This window comes from Adelges cooleyi, unplaced genomic scaffold (genome assembly GCF_023614345.1).
Source record: "Adelges cooleyi isolate 19-005CV unplaced genomic scaffold, UGA_ACOO_1.1 ACOO_flye_CR_arks_rails_tigmint_CR_PRNA_651, whole genome shotgun sequence".
Classification (NCBI taxonomy): domain Eukaryota; kingdom Metazoa; phylum Arthropoda; class Insecta; order Hemiptera; family Adelgidae; genus Adelges; species Adelges cooleyi.
The window spans coordinates 8,999,140-9,023,664 of NW_026096352.1; the positions used below are offsets into that span (position 1 = coordinate 8,999,140).

At 29.4% G+C, this 24,525-nt stretch overlaps 3 protein-coding genes across 7 annotated transcripts in view; 2 read left to right on the top strand and 1 right to left on the bottom strand.

The window, feature by feature from the left end:
* Positions 1-4,742, top strand: part of LOC126844259 (hemicentin-2-like) — a 261,328-nt gene extending 256,586 nt beyond the window's left edge. For all 4 annotated transcript variants that reach the window (XM_050582305.1, XM_050582306.1, XM_050582304.1 and 1 more), the window contains one exon: positions 1,795-4,742. In XM_050582305.1, coding sequence (XP_050438262.1) covers positions 1,795-1,890 — 96 coding nt within the window. In that variant the 3' untranslated portion in view covers positions 1,891-4,742. The remainder of the gene's footprint in view (positions 1-1,794) is intronic.
* Positions 4,743-9,697: 4,955 nt separating this feature from the next.
* On the top strand, positions 9,698-17,607 carry LOC126844563 (E3 ubiquitin-protein ligase COP1-like). Of its 2 annotated transcripts, XM_050582850.1 has the most exons (11): positions 9,698-10,051; positions 10,973-11,088; positions 14,790-14,953; positions 15,048-15,216; positions 15,591-15,693; positions 15,792-15,972; positions 16,040-16,186; positions 16,254-16,445; positions 16,546-16,695; positions 16,781-16,857; positions 16,925-17,607. In XM_050582850.1, exons 1-11 carry the CDS (start codon positions 9,947-9,949, stop codon positions 17,078-17,080), a joined length of 1,560 nt encoding a protein of 519 aa, XP_050438807.1. In that variant the 5' UTR covers positions 9,698-9,946; the 3' UTR covers positions 17,081-17,607. The 2 variants fall into 2 exon arrangements, with proteins under 2 accessions (XP_050438807.1, XP_050438806.1); XM_050582849.1 differs by lacking the exons at positions 9,698-10,051; positions 14,790-14,953; positions 15,048-15,216; ... (5 more) ...; positions 16,781-16,857; positions 16,925-17,607 and adding an exon at positions 12,249-14,770.
* A 1,780-nt stretch (positions 17,608-19,387) lies between these two features.
* LOC126844793 (zinc finger protein 501-like) lies at positions 19,388-23,647 on the bottom strand. The gene is made up of 3 exons (XM_050583205.1): positions 23,563-23,647; positions 23,426-23,483; positions 19,388-20,648 (listed from the first exon to the last, which is right to left on the bottom strand). Exons 1-3 carry the CDS (start codon positions 23,588-23,590, stop codon positions 19,388-19,390), a joined length of 1,347 nt encoding a protein of 448 aa, XP_050439162.1. The 5' UTR covers positions 23,591-23,647.
* Positions 23,648-24,525: the final 878 nt, after the last annotated feature.

Consider the following 24,525-nt stretch of genomic DNA (forward strand, 5'->3'; position numbering starts at 1 on the left):
AAAAATAAAATTATAATATCGTTGACACTTGCACAAGTACACTGTTGTTAATTTTTTAAATTCTCAACGCTCGTCGCACTTGATTAAAATATTGCCTAAGCAGTAAGCACAACCCCTTAAAAAAAGACCGTTACCAATAATAGCCCCTCAATAAAAACGGTACGTTTCATACATCAGAAATGATATTGTTATATTTAAGCGTCAACTTTCCCAAAGTCACAGCATGAATTACTGTATGCATGACCGTTGTGTTATTATTATATTTTTAGAATTATTACCCTAGTCTAACGTTACAGTTTTCTAAGAACCACTTATATTCTTATTGTCAAAATATATTTATTTCATTATTTGTTTTTTTCTAGAACATAAACAGCGTTGTAATTATATATCTAGATTGCTTGTATTTTATTTTTTTATTATTGTAATTTTATCACTGCATGTACAATATTACTATATTATTTTTATGATTTTATTTTACTCTATTATTTAGCAGTTCCTATGTATAGGTTAAAAAAAAAATTATTATAAAATATATTAAATAATGGTAAATTCTAATACTCGCAGTAGTTGTTTTTGAAGAAACGGGCATCTACTCCTGTATATATAGAGTAGTTTCCTTCAAATTAATTCAGACATTCTAATAGTTGGAAACTTTTTTTTAATTATTTAGCAAAAAACGTTTACAAAGTCCGAAGGTAAATGCGTTGCAGGGTATTTAATAAAAAATGTTCTAATTAAATATTTAGACGTAAGAAACTCACTTAGACCTTTTCGGATACCAGCGGAATAAACTCTTCATATAATAATCCCATTTGGTATTGTACTATTTTTCGAAACATTTATTCTAATTTTACGTTTACTATCCAACTAAGTAGTTTTGTTTTAAAATTAATCATTCTGCGTAAGTTCTAGATTTATACACAACACAAACCACCCTAACAATAAAGTATTTCTACATTATTATATTTAACATGACAAAATAAATAGAGATGACCGTTGTCAATTTTCTCACTATGAATTACTCTTAAATAAATACATGGCCATGGCCTTTTTTTTATACTTTCAAATTGTATATTTATTTTGTTCACCGTCTTCATCAAGTCGCATCTACAGGTATTTCAGACATTTGTATTTTTTTTTTGGGGGGGGGGGATTTTTAAACAATTAATAGAATTACGGTGAAGTCTCAAAAATGCTAGAGTAATGAATGCCAACAACGTGATGGCTTGCAATAATAATGTCTCTATTCATGTTAAAAGTATTTAACATGAAAATAAATAAATATAGTGAAGAGTAACAAAACAATTCTAAATTGTTATATAAAATTTCTGTAGTAAAATGTCTATAAATTAAAATTGTATTAACAATCGCTTTGATAAACTATTGAACCTGTTGAGAAATTACTTAAGAAAATTACACATAATCAATAAAAGACTATTATAGTAAAAACTATAAGTTAGTTCTATAGTTTTTTGCATGTATTTTGTCATTTTTCGTTTCATACACATAGGCGTGAGATTACCTAATTTATTAAATGGTCACAATTTACAAAAAGATGTTATGAACTTGTAATTCTAGGTGTAAAATGTACACAGTACATTGTATAATACACTGAGTAGCATTAAAACAATCGTATTTTATTCGTGATAGTATTATTTTGATACTTGAATGATACATACATGAGACGCATGTGCATGGTTGCTAGATGTTCTAGATATTTAATTCGTCAGCATACAATTATAAGACAATAATCCGATGATCTCTATTACAATTTAATATTTCTATATTATACAGAGCGAATGCATGATGGAACAGAGAGAAGCTACAGGTAGACAAGTTTTTGGGAATCCATCGCCTCAGTCGCAGATAGTGGCAGCCACGCGATTCTGACAAACGGAATTTGAATCTATCCCGGAAGACGATTTGGTCATGCTTTAAAAAGACCAAACCTGGGATGATTTCAACATGGACCGTCTTCTTATTTTTTTTTTTACCGCAAGATATTTAATTATTGTTTTGATCTGTCACCTAGTTTTTTCAACGTTCCAATCATGTCCAAAACAATTTTACACAACAAATATCATGCTTTCGAAAAATTAGGTAAATAACGTATGTGTATGTAATCACGGCGGTGTTCTACTATATTAACATTGAAATGTAATGTTCAGATTTATTTTTAGCAGATTTACTTTGCCTAATTGGAAATCGCCCAATTAATAAGTTCGATTTTGAATGGTAATATTGGATTTTGAACGTAAAAAGTCAAAAAAGAATAATAAGAAGAATAATAAAGAACAATAAGTTGACAGGGCTTAAATGGCTTAAAGTTGGCAATACGGTCAATTATTAATGGTTAAATTAACAATAACAAGCCATCTCGGTCTAAATGTTGTGCTTACATACTCTTTTCTTGTATACCATCGTCGTAAATTAACATGCAACCCGAACCGTGTTATTTTTACTAATAAATGTGATATCGTGTGATAAAAGCGGAACATGGCTTTTTGTCGTTCGGCGCTCAAATATCATCAATTTGATAATCATGGTTCATGACTATTGTTTAAAATGTTATGATGTACCGCTTATAAGTGTGAAACTATTTCTTGACCGGGTATGTTCATCTTTATAAATTATATTGTATGAATTTATTGGTTGTAAATATGTAAAAAATAAAATATACCTACTGTTAATGTGGTCTTTAGAATTGTTGTATGATCTATAATACTATGAGCCCTGTGGAAGGTTTTGTTTAATATCAGTACCGAAATGGTTTTTTTTTATTTATTAGGATTTTGTATGGTACGAATATGATCGTTGTTATTAATAACAATAATAATATTTAAAATAATCAAAATTCAACAATAATTGTATTACTTAAAATCAAAAAAATTATCGTATTGTTTGGCGCGTGTTACCTCCGATATTATTGTACTATTATAGCTTTGTTAAACCATTATGATATTATATTATAACATTGTGTTGAATGTTACTACAAACCTATTTAAATGCTACATATTTATAACTAACTTTATTAGACACGTAAAATTATTTTGTATCTATAATGGTTATTAGATTAAAATAAACTATTTATAGATCACTATCGAATGTAAACGCAACTCATCCTTATGATGCCTACTAAACTATATACTTTTAAAGTATAACTAGTTAAAGTTGACTACTTGTTGTAAAATTATGCGTATATTGTGTGAAAAGAAAATGTATCTTATAAACAAATGTTTGTTGGATAATATATTATATAACATTTTTAAGCGCTTCACTAAAAATTGTATAACCTACCAATCGCGTTTCCTGAGGTTAACTTACCGCAATGCTTTTGTTTTTTGACCTCCACGTGCAAAATTATATAATGTATATTAGTATACATAAAAAAATAACTATATATAATATAAAATAAGTTTTATTTAAAAAATGTTATGTTTATTAATAAAATAATAATTGTAAGATCCTAAGACAGGTAATGTGTAATGTGTATGATGTTTGTTTAAATTACCTGTACTGAGTTGAAACGTTTTTAGTAGTGGTTTTACCTATCAGACATTTAGCATTACCCGTAGACAATGTTAATATTATTATTGACTATTAAAGAGTATTGGAACAAGTCAAGTGCGCTTTATTTTATTTCATTAAACAATTCCATTTTAGTGCTAAGACTAATATTATGTGCGGTGTGCATAAAAAATTCAGGAAAATATATAAATAATAAAGAACACAAAATATATTATGAGCAATATCTATAGAAACTTAAGTAATTAAAAAAAATAATGTTTAAACGTTAATCATTTATAAAACATTAGTTGTTGTTAAATCAAAAACTAATTATTTAAGACATTTTAAATAGGTACATTTTTTGTGAGCACTTGAAACACAAAAAGGAAAGTTTTCCCCAAAACACAAGAATAGTGGCCATGTTAAAATCACAAAATTTCTAAACAATAAATTGTAAATAAATAATAAATGATTTTATTGCCACCGGATTTAATTTAAGGTTATCTATTAAAAAAAAAAAATGGTATGTTTAAAAATGTTATAATACTAATTAAAGTTCAGGAAAATGTCTATACTTCACTCGTATATTGTTTTACCAAACATGTTGTATATACACTTAATCTTACATTTAGGTATACCAAATAAAACTATGTATTGTAAATAAGCCATGTTTGTAAGAAGAGTTATTGCAAATCAAAATTATTACATCACCATCAATTTAAGCGTTATATTATTAATTGACACATTTTTCGATGTTCATAATTTGTATTATTATACTTAAATAATTATCAGTTAACATGATATAAGATGAATCACGGGGTAGCATAATAAAACAAAACTATTCGTTTTACTCTAATTTTCTCTACAAAATTTTTTTTTTATTGTTGTTACATATTTTAACATTATCAATGATGAATTATAGTGATGATACATCGTTAACAGCAAAGCAAAAATACACAAATTGATAGAAATTAATAGCTATAACCATATTAATACAGTTTTTTCATAATATTACCCATATTCAATCCAAAAAAATGATTTACTAGTCTTTAATACTGTTCCTATGGTCATATATGATATTAACCAAAACCGTTATATTTAGACAAACATTTTCTTTTTTAAACAAAACTTTAAAATGCAAATAATTTATTGAGTAATACGCTTTATCTGAAATTGGATATCGCGTGGTTCATCTTGTTGCATGTTCTCTTACATATTATAATTTTAACAATTTAATGAAACCAAATTATTTGTATCTTTAGTCACTATTTTATTATTTATAACAAACGTCATAGCTTGATTTATATTATTTGATAAAAAAAATTATTATTGTTTTATTACGATTGCGTTTTAAGTGTTTATTTTTCATTGTTATGCAAACGTCTATTATTAATTAAAATAAAATCGGCTAGTGTATTCAGTAATTAGTACTAAGCTAAATGCAAATTGTTTTAAGAAAATATAAACATATAACACAATAATATGTTTTGCTTTTGTTGTGTTTTGAAATTTTAATACTTTATAAAACCTTTTTAATACGTTGACCGCCACGGTTTTTTTTTTACTTTGTTACTTGTAATAGCCATGAGATGTAATTCTAAATCTAAAATTTTTTTTTCAAAAAATTGGTTGTGAGATTTAATTAGAGATCTCATTCACAGTTATTTTCGATTGATGACTGATGAGATTTCAGAATTGCAGTTTTTATTTTAAAATAAATAATTTGTCGAGATTAAATCTAAGATCTCATATAATGGTAATCATTGGTATGATATTTATTTGAAGATCTCACGGTAATAGTATTAGTAATAGTATAGTTAACACGTTGACCGCCACGGAGTTTTTCACTGTGTTACTTGTAACGGCCATGAGATATAATTCGAAATCTCAACTTTTTCCCAAAAATATGTCGTGAGATTTATTAAGAGATCTCATTCCCAATTATTATCAATTGGTGATATTTCGTTTCTGGTTTCAATTATCAGTATTTTAACATTTTATTTGAAAAGTACAGTGTTGCCACTTTCATTGGGTCTTTTTAGCAAGCGTCTAGCGTTATCAGTTTTTTTTCTATGATTTTTTGAAATGTATGTATTCTATGATAATCTTATCATTGATACCATGTGCATATATTTTTAAACGTACTGTGTTTCAACATAATATAATATATTATTTAATATTATTATTATAATATTAAGTTTTTAATAATTAATAATGGACACTGACCGTATTAATGACATGTTAAATTCATCCTTTGATTACTCATCGTACGATGATACAGATGATGACCCCAACTGGGGAGATCAGTTTTTATTATATAACCATTATATTGTTATATACCGACTACTATAGTATTTAAATAGTTTATGTTTTTCAAATTTCAAGAAGAAAATAAAGACTTTTTTAGTATAATATATGTTTTACTACAATGATAAAGAGGTTAGTTTTTTAAATAAAAATGTTTTGATATTTAATCTGAGATCTCATAAAATGGTAATAATTGGTATGATATTTATTTGAAGATCTCGCGGTAAGGGTAATATTAATAATTTTTCAGTGAGTTACATCCTACGGCCACAAGACCGAATTCGAAATCTCAGCTCTAATTGACTTGAAACTATAAAAAACGTATTAGAAACAACTTTTTATTAATGTTTACAAATTTTGAATAAAATCTGAGAAAAAAAATGTTCAAAAATTTTTTGAGTAAACTTCGAAAAAAACCCCTTGGCGGCCAGGACAAAGTTTTGTGATATCTCATATTAGATCTCATAGCGGTCAACGTGTTAATAATTTTACAGAGAATGACATCATACGGCCATGAGATCTAATGCGAAATCTCAGTTATAATTAACTTGAAACAATAAAACATTTATTAGAAACCACTTTTTAAAAATAATTACAAAATTTAAAAAAAAATCTGGGAAAAAGAATTTTCAAAAATGTTTTGAGTAAACTGAGAAAAAAACTGTTGGCTGTGAGGACAAAATTTTGTGAGATCTCACTTTGAGCTCATGGCGGTCAACGTGTTAAAATTTACATGATATAATTTGCTATATATTTGTGAACGTGAGATGCAGTAGAGTAAATGGAAAAAATACCTGAAAGATTATTATATCCGGAAAGTTAGTTGACTACAAGTAGTATATAAAAAGCAGATTGTAGGCCTCAAAGGTAGCCGTGACAATTAAAAACACATTTAAATTCCAATGTTATTACATGTACCCACAGTGGGTACATGATAGTGGGTAACCCACTATCGTATGTATTGACATATGTCAGTAATCTACCCTTTTTAAAATTTGATAATTTAATTTTGAAAAAAAAAACTAATTGATGTTCTTTGAATAATATTGAGAGTTCTTAAAACTGTGGGTTAAAATACATTTTTTTTGTTTATCGGTCTCGATTACACTAAACGTTAATGAAGCGAGGGACCCAGGACCTGATTTAGAAATTTTGGACCAAAAGACAAAATATCTTTAGGGGCTACTTTCCACAAATTAAAAATACCTTGCCAACATTGTTTTCATCGTTTACTATAAATTACTACTGATTTTATCTACTGACCTCTTCAATTATAAAATACTGTTTTTATTAAGTTAGCTAATAATTTAATTTTAAACAGTCATGCGGTATAAAAAGCGATTATTTTTTATTTCTATGATTATGAATTATGATTATACAGAAAGCTAAAAAAAAGGTATACATTAATAAGTTTATCGGGGACAAATCTAATTAGATGTATATTATAAAACAGTTAATTTTAGTACAGTAGGTAAGGTTTGACGGTGAGCTCAAAAAATTATATCCGCATGTATTAGATACTTATAAAGAGTGATGAAATAATTGAATAGTATGTTAGTGTCGAGATGGCTGTGTGTTTAAAAGTGTCAGTCACAGTGAGAATAAAGAAAACATTGTAAATAAGATATCTGAACAAGTTTGGGGGTTGTGACAATAGCTAGCAAAACAGTTTTTCAGCCGAGTCTGCAACCACGAAAGATCATTTTCATGTCTTGTTGAAGTACCGAATAAATTTAGAGTAGTGGTGGAATTATAGATAATTATATAGTAAATTAACGAGCGGTAACAAGCTAGTATTATAATAAAACGTCAAGTTTCTGGCTAAAATTGTAGTGTTTTTTGCTGGCTTAAAACAATTCATAGAGAAATTGGGCTCTTAAACTGTTTTGAATTTATTATTTAGTTCTAATTTGAACGTTGAACGTACAACATATCTCTTTTCTCAAATCAGATAACAGCGTAACAGATTAACATTCGAAATAGATCCGAAATGGTCATTCCGATAATTGTCTTTCGTCGTCGCTTCGTAGTTTTTGTTACATTGCGGCGCGTAACAGCGTACCGCTTTTTGGGTAACACTTTTTTTTGGTTATTTACCGGCTAAATCTCACCCTTATCTCCTACCCCCTATTCCACCCCTATCTCCCGTCCTTCGTTATGCTCTTTTGGTAACGCTTTTATGGTAACGCTTTTTTCGGATATTTGCCAGGGTTATGTGCCAGAGCTAAGACATGAAAATGTCAAAAATGACAGGTAGAACATGAAAATTATGAATAATGTAAAAAAGACCGGGTTACTAAATATAATATACAAACTAATTAAAAACATACTTTCTAATAGAACTAGTAATTAATAATAAAAACATTTAAATAAAGCTTTTTATTTTAAGTTCCCACACAATTGTTATAAAAAAATGTTCACATTTTTAAAAAAAAAGCGATTTTATAACAATATAAAAATATGGTAAACAAAATATATGTCATGTTTCATGTGGGTCCCATCTCAAATAGGAATACCCGGAAATGATAAAGCAGACACGGCAGCATATGAAGCCACCACACCCCCTCTCTCCACAAAAATCCAGACATTAATCTCACCCGAAACTTTTAACATAATTTACCACAAAATAATGGAAAAATGGCAAATTTTTTGGCTAAACCTTCCTCTTTCCAATAAACTTAGAAATGTAAAACTAAGCGTCAAAAAATTGAAGTACCCCGCTAACATTAAAAGAAGAGATGAAACAAACATCACCCGAGCTAAAATAGGCCACTCTCACCTAACCCATGCATACCTTATCAACAAGGAACCAGCACCAGTATGCGACACTTGCAAGCAAATATTATCGATAGAACACATAATCATCAACTGCCCCAAATATAGAGAAGCACGAAAGGAACTCAACAATCCAAGCACTTCACCAAGCATTCAAAGAAGAAAACACCACTGAAATCATCAATTTTTTTCACAATGTAGTAAATATAAGCCATAAACTATAAATGTCATGTTATTCTAATTCCTAAATTTATTGTACATTAACTTCTAGGCTAATAATCATGTAATTGAGCCTTTACCATTAATAAAAAAAAAAAAAAAGATGTCAAGTAAAATAATAGAAATGCTGAGGAAATAAACCACAAAGATATTACGTATGTGACAGAAAAGTACAGTTTACGTGATGAGATGGTTTTATAAAACAAAGTAGTACCATTAAGTGAATGTTAATTATACTAAAAAAGAGTGATGGAATGTTAATGTTGAAATGGATGGATACATCCTCCATAGAGCGACTACGATAGTATTCAGAAATCAGAATATGAAAAAATTAGTAGGTACAATACTACAATATAAGAGATTAGAGCAAGTTGGAAAGTTGTGGCAATAGCCCAAAAAAATTTGAGAAAGAGAATAGATTACTATGGCTTTAATATTTACAATGTTGAAAGGATGGGTGAAAATTAAATATTAAAACAAATTGGATAGATCACCATGGGAAATGGCTTAAAAGTTAGAAGTAAGATTGAATTTCAATTTGCATACTTAGTAGTGTACTCTAGGCGGTCGTTCATAAGGCGATTGTTATCCGGATAGCTGGTAGATGTCGCAAATACTGGAGGTAGAAATACTGGAGTTACCGTTGTATTTATGAAAAAAAAACAGGTAAAACGACAATACTATTAGGTATTATCAATTTCCACAACATGGCTGCTAGAGTTGCCCGTAAGAAACACACGGCCGCCCGAGAATACTGGCAGCCATTTTACGGTTATCATGGTTGTGGCCAATATACCTGTGTTCTTTTCATGGTTGTACTGGTACACTCACGGTAGGTCCGCCGTACCGTGGACGTTATCGGTTATCATTTAGTTCACCAAAAGTGATAACAAGTTGTCGACGGTCAATACTCCAATCTCCATTGGCGTCCGTGTGTACTTGAGAGACTAAGACTTTTATGTAAAATACGATTTCGAAAAAATAATAATACTTGCAATAATAGCACTTGCGTTGCTTTTTGAATTCATACCTCATAAAAATTTTGTTTTGTACACTTCACGACTTCTCATCGACGCCAATTACGCACTTCTCGCTCGCCGACTTTCGTTCGGATATGCGGTAATCGTCATTGACCACAATGTACACACACCGATCTGCAATTTGTTTGACACGCCTGACAAGTGCTCTCCAAAAAATTACCATCAATCACGGTCGGAGCGAGTGTTCCACCAGCAATTTGAAAGTAAGACGGAGCATAGATCAAACCTTCGTGTATAGAAGTTATGCTGCCGATAAGAAAATAATACATTTTACTGACCCATATTATATTTTGTTAGAATTGAACCATTGTCTGTTAAATGTGTAATCAACCAGCTATGTAATTGTATTAACAACAGAGGCTTATTTAATACTATTTAGAATCCATTCCCAAAAAATAGTCATACCAATAACCTCGCTTTTTTTAACAATACGGGATTGTACATACAGTTATACATAATAAAAATCGTAACACACTTAGTGAAAATTTATTTCAACTGCAACAATAAAGATTAGCACTTGTAATAGACAATGTTTCGATAATGTAATCAAAACATTTTATTAATGAAATATATTTTCTGAGAAAAACAGCCTTGTACATAGAGTCTACATTAAAATAGTCCTTATTTGAACTTTTTATTGCTTTCAACCTTTTAATTTCCCATAAAAACTTAAGTATTCTAAATTCAAACTAAATTGAACATGTTCCACTCAATCTTCAAAAAGAATTATCATAGTGCTTTACTGTTGCCGGATAGAAAAATAGTAAAAATACAAATTTTGTAGTATATCATTTTATTAGGATCTAAATCGTAAGTAAAAAATATTATATTTCTGATATTTTGCGGTTTGAATTGATTATAAAAAGGTAGGTACTATAAATCGTTCTAAAAATATGAAAAATGTAGTTTCATTATTATTAAAAATGGAGTAATTCTAAATATTTATTTTTAATCAGGCCAAAATACTTAACAGACTACATCTTAAAATTTTTATTTTTTGGAGTTTTTCTTTTAACCACGCCAAGTACCAAAAATAAAAATAAATGTTTTGCTAAAAATCCATAATATTTACATAAGTGCAATATTCTTAATTTTTTGATAATTGTCTAATTACATTTTTTTAGAAAGGTATCGTTGTTGGTGCTTACGTCGATGAAAAGGGCGAAAATATCAAACTTACAAATTCTGCTGAAAAGGTCAATCAAGATAGCAATAATGTTATCATGAAAGCATTGAAAATGTGAGTTTTTAATATTTATTTATTCAAATATTATAATTTTTAGTGGGTTTTAAGGAATTTGCAATTATTATTTTCTTTTGTAGTTTTCACTTATTTGATACTGTCTTAAATTTGTTATCAGTTTTATTTAAATTATTTAGTTGATATATATCGTTATTCTTTGCTGTCTCCTTATGTAATATTTGCCATCATAAATGAGCTTTGAGGACTTTAACTAGTCTCAAAAAAATGATCTGTTATATCAGGTACGTCCATTTTTAAGATTAATTTCTTCAATATACACTATGTACAAATTAAATATCAATAATTATAATACCATAATTTGCTTCCCTTTCTTATAAAAATAATTCAGAATTTTAAAATATTAATTCATAATACTTAAATTGTTTTAAGGCAATCTAGTATTTTTAATTATTTTTTTTACAATGATAGTTTTATGTACAATCAAATTTTGACAACTTTTTATTTATTTGCGTAAATACAATTTCTTTTTTTTACAATACATTATCCTAATTAATTCCGTTTTCTATTTTAATAACAAATACATTACAATTGGTATTTTTTTTAAGATTTCATCTAAATTTTTTAGTTTTTTTTCTAGTTTAATTTAATTTTGTTTTTTTTTAACTGAAATAGTAAGAGATAATTTGTGTTGGTGTGTCATTTATTTATAAAACGATTGTTTACTCATTATTAACTAAATGGTTTATAAAATAATACTAATTTTATATTACTATAAATTAATAACTTATACTCACAATTAGTAACAATAAATAGTTTAATATAAAATTTTTACAAAATTATTATTTTGGTTTTCTAAAATAAAATAAATTTAATTAACATACATAAAAACTAAAATTAGCCTTTCATTTTTTTTATAATATTCATAAAGTAAGTATGAATCATACTCGAATAATAATATACTGTAACACTTAGAAAACTAAATTGTTTTCTTATAAATTATTCGCACGAAGTTCATAATAAGTGTATTGCTCATTTAAATTTTGGTCTTTTTTTTTTAAACATAATCTAAAACAAACTATCTCTTCAAAATCAGTACAACTTTTAAGTACTATTTTTTAATTTTTTTTTAGTGCATTTTTATATTTACAAAAAATGTATTTATGTCATACTAAAACATATTATTTCTTATTTTTCAGTTTTCAATGAGATAAAATGTGTTAAAAGTATAAAAAAAAATTATATATATTATATATACACATGTATGTATAAAACATGTCAGACAAAATCGAAGAACTAAAGTCCAGTATACCTCAAGTAAAACGTCAACATCTGGCTTCAAATATTACAAATGAGCTATTATCGACAAATAAAATTGCCACTGATTATTCTTGCCCAATTTGTTATGAACCAGTCGAAGAAGCACATATTACAAAATGTGGACATTCCTTTTGCTACCGTTGTATTGCTACGTCTCTGGAAATTAAAACATCTTGTCCAAAGTGTGGCAGTAACCTTGCTGGAGGAATTCGAGATGTATTTCCAAACTTTGCGCTTAATAAAATAGTTACCCATTTTAAATTACAAATTCCCCCCCAAAAAATGGATTCTAATAAAACTGGTCTTCGAAGTTTTGTCACCGCAGAATCTAAGAAACTAACACTTACTGATGTTGATGCTATGTTAGAGCTTTTAACACGGCGTAAACGTAAACTAGAAGCTGAATCAGCTCTAGCACAAAATAGATTGCTGCATGAATTCTTAGAAAGATTACTCAATGAAAAAGAAGCCCAAATGCAACGGATTGGACGTCAGGTAGAAATTGTAAAAAGAGATGTCGCTGTTGTCGAAAAAATATTAAAAGATTGGGAAGCCAAGAGACCTTTATCATCAGACTCTGAGGATAAAATTTGTGACAAAAATGGCTCTCCTCCGAGTGTGGCCTGCGCCAGTAGTAGTACTAATTATAGTGGCTGTGGTAATATCCAGCGTCGTCGAATGTGCACGCATTTTGAAGATTTTGTTGAATGTTATTTTGCTCTGAGAGCAAAAGAACTAGTATTTGGTCCAACAATGGCAGACCCAGAAGATGATAATATTGGAGATAAATGTTCAGATACTAGCTTGGACGCATTTCGTGAAAACTTAGTCAAATTTTCTCGTTACAACTCATTAAGGCCTGTCGCTACATTAAATTATGGTACTGACATGTTTAATAACTCAACAATAGTATCAAGTATTGAATTTGACAAAGACGACGAATATTTTGCTATAGCAGGCGTCACCAAACGTATTAAGGTGTTTGATTACGAAAGTGTCGTACGTGATACTGTTGATATTCATTATCCTTGCGTAGAGATGGTGTCCGCATCAAAAATATCTTGCATTAGTTGGAATTCGTATAGAAAAAATACTATTGCAAGTAGTGATTATGAAGGCGCTGTGTCTGTATGGGATGCAGGTACCGGCCAACGTACGAGAGTCTTTAGGGAACACGAAAAACGCTGTTGGAGTGTTGACTTTAACAAAGCAGACGCTGGACTCATGGCTTCTGGATCAGATGATGCACGAGTCAAATTGTGGACACTCAACCAAGATCGTTCTGTAGCTTGTCTTGAAGCAAAAGCAAATGTTTGCTGTGTAAAGTTTAATCCAGAAAGCTCTTCGCATTTAGCATTTGGTTCTGCCGACCATTGCGTCCATTATTACGATTTACGGCATGCAAAACGTGCATTGGCCATATTCAAAGGCCACAAAAAAGCTGTATCATATGTCAAGTTCCTAAATAGTAAAGAGATGGTTTCTGCTTCGACTGATAGTCAATTAAAACTTTGGAACGTTGACGATGCTGCAGAGGGTTGCCTCCGATCGTTTGTAGGTCATACTAATGAGAAAAACTTTGTTGGTTTAGCCACAGATGGCGACTACATTGCATGTGGCTCCGAAAATAACTCACTATATGTGTACTATAAAGGATTGCAAAAGAGACTGTTTACATTTAAGTTTGAACCAACTACATCAATATTATCAAATGCAGCCGAAGAAGAAAAAGAGAGACGTAAAGACGATGATGTAAATGAATTTGTTTCAGCTGTGTGCTGGCGACAAACTTCCAACATAATTATGGCTGCTAATAGTCAAGGAATCATTAAAGTACTTGAACTTATATAACAAAAAAAATGTTGTATGTATTATTATATTTGTAAATATTCATTATAAGTTAAATTTTTTTATTATTGCTATTATCTTGTAGTTAAAAAAATGTAATTTCCTCTGTATGCAATATGTCCTGGAATGGTGTGATATTTGTGTTAATTATTTTTACACTAGTGACTAATAGTGTGTATTGTAATGTTATTGTGTTGTATTTTTTTTTTATATATATGTATGTATACATATATTTATAATTAGCTAAAAATTAAATCATGTTACAAATATTGTGTGCTTCCAAACTACTGAAAATGTTTACTATGTCCTATTTATAGTATTTTTTTTATTATAACCGTTAGTAATTTTAAAAAGTTTTAAATTTTATAATTGTTTAAAAAATAAACACCCAGTTACAAAGGAATAAAAAATAAAGCAAATAATTGGAAATAATTTTTTTTTATTAACTTGCAATTTGTTTATTTTCTTTTCTCGTCTCTTTGTCCTTAACCAAAATGTTCATTTTATATTAGTGATGAGATGTGTGAGTTTAATTTAAAGTGAAATACCAACTCGGATGCAATGTTTTATAGTGGGAATGGTTTTCTGAAAAAGGGCAAGTCCAGAGTTTTTTATAATGCAAATGAAAAGTACGGAACTATTGCGCTTGTTGGAATCGGTAAAGAAGAATTGGATGAAAAAGACTTTTCCGATGGAGTAGACCCTAAAAAACAAAATGTTCGAAATGCAGCTGCAAGTAAAATTAAAAAAAAAAAAATTGTTACCTACAACAGCTATTGATTTTGTTAGTCATGTTTTAATTTGTCGAGTATATTTTTTATTTTTTTAAGTTGGCTGTCGTAGTCTCATTGATTGTGGGATGGAAGACATAGATTTATCCTCAATGGGTGATTCAGAGAGTGCTGCGGAAGGTGCCATGTTGGGTACATGGAATTTTCAAGAGTACAAAAAAGAGCAGAAACCCTCTCCGAAAATATCTTTGTTTGAAAATTCCGACAAGTGAGTATTTTATTATTGACATTATGATATAAGAGCGGTATTTTAATTTTTTACATAAAATGTTTTAACACACTACTACTATTTTAAAAGCATGTTACAAATTAAAATCTAACTTCAGCACTATTAGAGGAGCCTACTCTCTACTGGTGCTCATTTATCAATTTTCATTACTAACTAATAAATTATGTGTCCAAAACAAGCTATTGTGTTGTACATTAAATGTAAAATTATTACATAATAATGTAAAATTACCTAATAAAGAAATACATTAGGCATTATACCGCCATAATATGTATTTCATTTACTTAGAAAAAATGTTATTATGAACTAAATTTACTTAATAATTAATTTAATTTTTGTATTGTTAAAATTAGGGACGAGTGGTCTCGTGGTGTTGTTAAATCCAATGCCCAGAATTGGTCTAGAAAACTAACAGAGTCTGCCGCTAATCATATGACTCCGACATTATTTTCAAAAGTAAAGGCTTTGCTTGAATTATTATCTGAATGAAAACTTATTGCAAAAGTCTTGTTATCTATTTATAATTACTCTGTTGCATTTTCTTAAAACTGCAGGAAGTAGAAGAAGTACTCGGAAACCAGAATGTTCAAGTGGTAGTACACGACAAATGTTGGGCCGAAGAAAAAAAAATGGGAGGTTTGCTGAACGTCGCCAAAGGCAGCTGCCAACCTTTGGCGTTTTTAGAAATGACTTATTCCGGAGGAAGTAAAGATGATAAACCAATTGTATTAGTCGGTTAGTGGGTATATCTGTTACAGTACATAAACTATTATAGCAGAAAAACAATAATATTATTTAATAGGCAAAGGAGTAACTTTTGACAGTGGAGGCATTTCTATCAAGCCGTCGTCGGCAATGGGTGAAATGCGAGCTGACATGATGGGAGCTGCTAATGTAGTTTCCGCTATATCGGCCATTGCTGAACTGCAAATTCCTGTTAATGTTGTCGGTAAATATAATTTAAGCAACTTGTTAGATTTAATTTGATTTGTGTAAAATGTATTTTATCGATGTAGGTTTGACTCCGTTGTGTGAAAATATGCCAAGCAGTAGTGCGTTGAAACCTGGCGACGTCATTGTCGCCATGAACGGTAAATCTATTCAAGTGGACAACACAGATGCTGAAGGCAGACTCATTCTCGCTGATGCACTGTGCTATGCTGCAACGTTTAATCCCAAGTTAACTTTGGATCTAGCTACTCTTACAGGTAAAAAAATACATTTTGTTTAACTTGTGTAGAACTAAATGTTTAACCATGTGACAAAAAGTTACCATTATATTAATATAAACAAATTTTTTTTATACAGGCGCGATGATGGTCGCTATTGGCGGTGCTGCGACAGGAGTGTTTAGTACGGCAGACAAGATATGGAACGATGTACAGTGCGCTGGCAACTATACTGGTGATAGGATGTGGAGATTTCCACTGTGGAATTATTATTCTGCTTTATTGTCAGGTATACAATTAACTTAGTGTTAATACTATTAATATTTATGAACAAAAAACATTAAACTTTTCTTATTTAATGTTGTCAATAAAAGGTTATTCGGGATTTGATCTGGACAATATCGGCAAGGGAAAAGGAGGCGGTGCGTGTACAGCTGCCGCATTTTTAAAAGTAATATTTTACTACTTATTTACTTTATTGATGTGTGTAATACGACGTTCGAAAATACTGTTGATAGGAATTTGCACCGCCAGGAGATTGGGTTCATATGGATATAGCCGGTGTTATGAAGTCTAATGGCCAAGACAGCTCATATATAAGCAGTGGAATGTCTGGTCAACCTACAAGAGCATTGGTGCAGTTTATTTTAGATATCTCAAAACAATCTTCTTAGGTTGATACGTTATAAAAATATTTGTCACGTTGATGTTAATTTTAATAACATTCAAGTAAATAATTCATGTATTTCCTATTAAAAAACAATTATTTGAGTTGTTTGTGAACAAAATACACTTAGTACCTAAATTTCAAACATCTATCTAAATTTATGTACAATATTTGTAAATAATAAAAAAAAAATGACAATACAGTCTATATTAAGACGCTGTAGCCTCCATTTGAAATGAGTTTAGAGAACATTATTTTTTTTAATCCCTGTAATCAGATTGTTAAAACATAATAAACACTTGATAAACTCTATAATATTCTTTAATTTGTAAAAATGTAATTATATAGCAAGGATTGATAAACTATAAATGTCCAATCATCCTGTTGTTCCTGTAAAATGTTCTTAATCGCTCTGTAAACACCTATGCACTACCTTAAATTAGGTTTTTATACAGAAAATATTTAACATGAAAAGGACAACCCTGTAATTCTACTTATATAATATATTCTACGTTCTACTATACATCGATTTCAACATTAGATTTGTTTTAAAAAATTGCTGTAGTGATAATTAATAATAATATTAATTAGTTTTTTCCTCAATAATTCTCTAAAAACATGACTTTGCTATTAGTAGGATACCTATTAGATCTATATTCTGACCTCATTTGTTAATTTTCAATCAAAAATATATGTCTCAAAAAAGTAAAAAGCTTTCATTTTTCTTGTATTAAAAGGTTGATAATGACTCAGTTTCTTGACTCTTAAGTTAACTGCAAATTCGTTAAGGTTATAGCATCTGGTTGTAAGTAACAAATTAATGATTTTAAAATGTTTTTGTTATTGTCATATTTTGTCATTTTTTTGTTAGTTTTTATTACACTTTAAAGAACATTATAATTGTGTTAAGTGTTTGAATATCCAAAAAATATTAAATTTATATTTTGTTATCAACTATATTACATACTTTATTTATCTTACATATTTTATTACGTTTTCGGTCAACGTTATCTGCCGTTTAAAAAATAATCATTGCCTACAATATTAGTTAGGTATATGAGAATTTACGAGTGGGTACCAATCGTTTATAATTTATGTCATAGGCAGTCATAACTCATCGGGGATATGCAATTTATTGATGTGATAGTAGGTATAAACTATAATTAGGTGTATCAGATGCTAAGTAATAACTAATTAGTATTAATATGAAGCATAGCTACAACGAATAGATTAGTTAGATTGCATTATTTTTTAAAAACAAATTGACAGTGAGCATCCTTTTTCGGATGCTATAAGAAATGTGATTGATGTAAATATCAAAAAATATTATAGAGTTATTTTATTAACGAGACTTACAATTAATTTATTTATAAAGTAAAATAGATAGACGTATAAAAGGTATTCCACGAAGACTTGACATTTGTAATATCTCCAAGGGAAACTTATATATTTTTAAGTTCTATTTTTTTAAATAACTCATTAGACTATATTATTGTATACTAAAAATATTAATTTTGTTTGCAATAAATAAAAAAATTAAAAACCGGTTTTCGATCCAAAACGTTTATAAAACCCTTGAATAAAATAATAAATAAATAAATCCATTTTCTATTAATATATTATTGAAGTATTCTTTTCAAATTTCAAATTATCATTATCTTATATCATATTCTATAGATTACCACATTATATGGCAGCTATTATAACTATTTGGTATTTGGTCACTTTTGGCTTGTCAATTAAAAATGTTCAAGTTCTTTTCTCAAAAGTGTAATTAGCCTTTTTAGTTTCAATATATGTACGCATATTAATATAAAAAATACCTACCTATAGAAAACATCATATTTAATATTTACATCCCGTCCCTAAGAGCTCTATTTACACCATTGGTGCCACAAAAATAAAAGTATGGTTTACTAACATGCCCGAGTGGAGGTTAAGAAATAACAAACTTCCAATAATTGGTGAAGAAAAAATAGTAAAATAGAAGGAATTGGGTTAACTTCCATCAAGGGGGTAAATTTAGGTAACTGTAATTATTAAAATAAAATAATTGGCTATTTTTATTTTAAAAGAAACACGACTTTATTAATTTGGAATGATAATATTTCTAGTTGCCAGCTACTATTAAATTAGTATAAACACAAAATTATAAATTAAAAATTACTTATTGTAAACAAATGTTTTAGTTTTTAATTAAAGCAAATTGATAATTTATGAATTGTCATGACACAAATTAAACAAACATAATATATTTCTATACAAAACCAGACATTAGTACAACAATATATAGAGCTGTATTATTTTAATTTGTTTAATATATTTTATCGGGCAAAGTGGTTTCAAAAAACTCTGATTTGAGTGTCTCAATTTTAGGAAACTCGATTTCGGGCAGCTTGGCTTTAGGTAGTTTTATTATTGGGCAACCCAATCGCAATTGTATTTTTTTTAAATGTGTCTTCTCGTGGCTTCGTAGACCTCCCGACGTTGAGAACGACTTGACACACAGTTGACAATTATACGGTTTATCTCCAGTGTGCACTCGGTCATGCTGCTTGAGGTGTTCACTCTGGGTGAAACGTTTCAGGCACACACTGCACTCGTACGGTTTTTCTCCGGTATGAACGCGTCTGTGTTTTTTCAGGTGTTGCCTTTGCGAGAAACACTTGTTGCACAGGTCGCACTTGTACGGCTTCTCGCCGGTGTGGACCCGTTCGTGTTTCTTGAGGTCGCCGTTTTCGACGAATGATTTGGAACACACAGAACATTTGTGCATCTTCATACCGGTGTGGATAGCCTTGTGTTTTTTGAGGTTGACATTTTGCGAGAAGCACTTGGAGCACACGTCGCACCTGTAAGGTTTTTCACCTGTGTGTACTCTCATGTGTTTCTTCAGGTGTTCATTGCGCGAGAAACACTTGAGGCACACTTTGCATTCGTACGGCTTTTCGCCCGTGTGCACTCGCTCGTGCTTCTTCAGATGTTGTGACTGTGAGAAACACTTGGAGCACACGTTGCACCTGTACGGTTTCTCACCCGTGTGCACTCGCTCGTGCTTCTTGAGCAGCGCGTTCCGAGTGAAGCGCTTGTAACAGACCATACAGTTGTAAGGCCTTTCGCCCGTATGAATCCGTGCATGCTCTTTGAGTATAAACGGTGTGGTGTACGACCGCTTGCACGTGGCACACTCGAACAGTCTAGTCTTGGTATGCACGATCTGGTGCGTTTTCAGCCTGGACGGGAACGGGAAGTACTTGGGACAGTCCTCGCACTTGTACTTTTTGGCCGGGTTATGCGATTTCACGTGACGTATGAACTTGTTCTTATCCGTGTACGACTTATGGCACGAATGGCATTCGAACGTATTCGATGTGTCTCCGTGGTCGCCCACTTTGTCCACAGTCTTACGCACTAGTTCGAACGAGTCCGGCCACCGTAAATTCTTCCCTACGATATTAACGACACCGACGCCGTTCTGGTAGTCCGCCGTTTCTGTTTCAATGACGCTTTCGAACAAATAACCGTCCACAACGTCGGTTTCGATTTTCACTATGATTCCGGCACAAGCGTCATAGCTGAAATAATAACGAAAAATAATTCATCTAACTTTTATTAAAAATTAACAAAGGTCCATTGCCTTTCTTAGACCCAAGGTACCATGGACGTATAACTCATGAAAGTCTGAAGGACAAATATAGCTTAAGTGAAATGTAATAAGAGAGATAGAACGATAGAAAATATTTACATGGATCTTTAACTATATAATATGGAAGTTATATTGTATGGTAATTTTTTTTTCAACCACAAAAATGCTCTTTTGGACGTCCACCTTCCATCCAATCACAGTATGGTCATGGGTTGATATGACATTGGCGAAGGATAAGGAAAGCTCGAAAGGGTCATGTGTTCATAAGTTATCAGCTGTTGTTGCTTTTATGTTTTAAAAACAATTATTTTGAATAGCAATCTACCATAAAACACGGTACAGACCATCGCTGACTGAGCTAATCGACGCCAGGCAAAGGTTTAAATTATACATACTACACAGATGCGGGATACCTAACAAGTAGTTATATTAATAATTATCCGAAACATACAATACATAACACCATACTGTGGTGTAATAGACAAATTGAACTGCATACAGTAAACATTATATCAACAGTATTTCTTGATCTATAAAAACTCAAAACAATATTGGTAATAACCATAAATCTCTTACAAATAACACAATAATTTTACTCTCTACAAAAATATTAACAAATTCCACAAAAATGTAACTTTGTCTAATATTTCAAATTTAATTATTTATTATATGACCCTACCCTATATTTGTATTCTGGGCACGTTTGCACCTTTGGGCTGTTACAACTGCAGTAAAAATAATGATACAATAGTTTATATTATGAACATAATATTTAAGGTTACTGTTGGATTTTTTGAAATCGGTAAAAAAATAAATCTCTGTAATAATATCCGAAAAAAATCTGCATGGATATCCGTCAAAAATGAATTCAAAATAAAAAATGTCTAAGTCAATATTAATTACAATAAAAATATCCAAGTTGAATAATCTCCTTATAAATAATATAATATTCAATAACTATTTTATAATAGAATAACAAGTGCTTATTTATTGTAAATATTATTATGTTTAATTAATTAGTAGTTATTATTAAAAAATTGATATTATGTCGATAATATACGTATTGAAAATGGCATTGCGTCTAATCGTTTGAATTACCGTAGTGAGATTAAACATCCTTCAACCCTATTGATTTGAAACCCAGTTAAAAAACACAATATTTTTATGTAAAATGGACAACTCTAAATAGTTAAAAAAAAAATTAAAAATCAGAGTTGATCTTAAATTTGAATATCAATAATTTTAGACAAAATTCAACAGGGCAATGTCAAAACACGGAAAAATGAAAGCTAATACCTCAATGACTATTAGATTAATATAATACATTTAAGTACAGTATTATTATCAATCATTACTTGAGGTATTTTTAATCAATCCAATTATAATGCTCTGATATTTATACGAGTTTAATACATAAGCGGAGATTGGGGGGGGGGGGGGGGGGGGCTTAGCACCCCCAAAATTATCAATAGCCCCCCCAATTATTTGATCACTCATCAAAGTAATAAATTCCTTAATTAAAGGAGTAAAAATTAAAATTATTAAAAAGAATAAATTATGAAATCTATTTCAGTTCCAAAACGGCAAAACATTATAACAATGTTTTTGATAATGTTATCATTTAATTTTAATTCAAGTACTAAATAAAGTAATACATTTTTCAGAAAACAATAAATATAGATAAAATTCAAAAGGCTCTAACCCAAAATGTATTTCCCAGCTTATTCAAATTATTTCAAGTCGCCTTGTCTTCGCCAATTAGTTCAGCTATATGGGAACGCAGCTTTTCAGCTATGCGCAAAATTAAGACATGGTTACGTACTAGTATGTTGCAAGATAGGTTTAATAATTCATCCATATTGTACATTAAAAACGATTTAAATATTGATGTGGAAAAAATAATTGATATATTTGGATCTAAGAATAGGTACATTGCCTTAAAATAATATGTATTTACTTAAATAATATACAAATATTATATTATAATTATTATGATTTTTATTTATACATTTGTAATGTTATATAGTATTATATATTAATAATTTAGGAGTGTAAATCCCTTGCGGGTCATTTTAGGTAGAAAAATGCTAGCCCCCCCAAAAAAAAATTAATGAAATCTCTGCCTATGGTTTAATAAATTTATATTTATTTGCATATTTTACACTTATAACATATTTATAAAATTTAAATAGTTAGTATATAAAACCTAAGTACCTAATTAGTATATTATGTATACCTAACAATATCAAACAATATTTTTTACACAGAATAGACAAAATCTATTATATTTACCTAATCTATTTAACTATCTATTAATTAATAATTAATAATTCTACTAATAATTTTTTTAGTAATTTATTCTATTCTGGAATCTGGGCAACCTATAAGTAGTATATTTTGACAATAAAAAATCTCATAGTATTCTAATATTATATTTTTTGCTGTGCAACCACTTACTAACACATATTTTTTACTGGACCAAACAATTTTAAATCGTTCCAGTGGTAATATTTAAATCAGTTATAAATATTTCTAAAATTTTATCTTAAGTAAAATTATATTTTACCATCGACTATTTGTGTTCTATTATGCGTGCCCCTATTATAAATTTGTATGTTCTATTATGTAATATGCATTATAAGATATAAACCATATAATATAAAATAGTTTTATATTTATTTAAAACATAAAAATGTATATTCTTACTTGAATATTGTTTGGTGTGTTTCGTCTTGGTCCGTTTCTTTTTTTATTTTAAAATGTTCTAAGTGGAAAATACAAATAAAACAATCATCGTAGGTTCTGTAATATTTTAAAAACGTTATTACACTCGTTTGTCTTACCGCCGATGTCTGCTCTTTCACCGTCCATGATTGAATTAATACACAGGTATGTTGAATGAAAACAAATACAAATACAAATATTAGAAGCTCGGTATAGTGATCGATACAAACTAAGCGTGAAAAGCAAGACGTATGCAAGAGATGTACAATTTAAGTATCGGGTATCCAACGACACAGGAAGAAGACAAGAGGCAAATCTATTTGTTGTTTTCGATCAAAACAAATAAAAAAAATGCTACCTTACAATTACAACTGTTTAAATAGTGTATACCTACGCGTTTTGAGGTAATATTTTATAATAATAATGGTTATAAAATGTTTGTAACAAATTGTTATTTAGTAAACCTCGAACGTAAAATAACCGTTTACCTATAATATACGATTTTTCAAACAAAAAAAATATGTAAAAACACACACTTTTTAAGCGTAACCTCATTTTAAAAACGGTCTTAATCATATTAAAATAATTTGCTTTTTTCAGTTTTTCATACGACTTATACGTCTACTATGATATAATATTCCACTAAAAAAATATTGAGTGATTTAAGTAGCTTTTTTATTTCTGTAATACCCACTTTATATGTAAAAAAAAAATAATTATATAAGAATAGGTACCTTAAACAGTCTGGATTTAATTATACTCCTACCCAGAAATGTATAACGTCTCGTATTTTTAAATTAAAAAGTATGTTAATTTTTTTAAGGCTTTTACTTAATTTTGAAAGAGAGGAAAGCACATATTCAATATTTGGCCTCATTAAGGATCTACTTTTCAATTTTTTATTTAGTCATTTAATAAATAGTGTGTTATTTCTATGAATATTAAAGATTTTTACGTTGTTTGTGATAAAAACAATGTTTCTGGAAAAAAAAAGATTTAAAAGTTCTGATGCTCAAAACATAATCTCCAAGTAGGAATATTTAAAAATTGCAAATTATTATTTTTAATACGTACTTTACTAA

Coding starts and splice junctions, on each gene's coding strand:
- LOC126844563 (XM_050582849.1), top strand. CDS start 12,325: ATGTCAGACAAAATCGAAGAACTAAAGTCCAGTATACCTCAAGTAAAA.
- LOC126844793 (XM_050583205.1), bottom strand. CDS start 23,590: ATGGACGGTGAAAGAGCAGACATCGGCG. Junction 23,484..23,562: donor TGAAAGAGCAGACATCGGCG/GTAAGACAAACG, acceptor TTTTCCACTTAG/AACATTTTAAAATAAAAAAA. Junction 20,649..23,425: donor ACACACCAAACAATATTCAA/GTAAGAATATAC, acceptor TTATTATTTCAG/CTATGACGCTTGTGCCGGAA.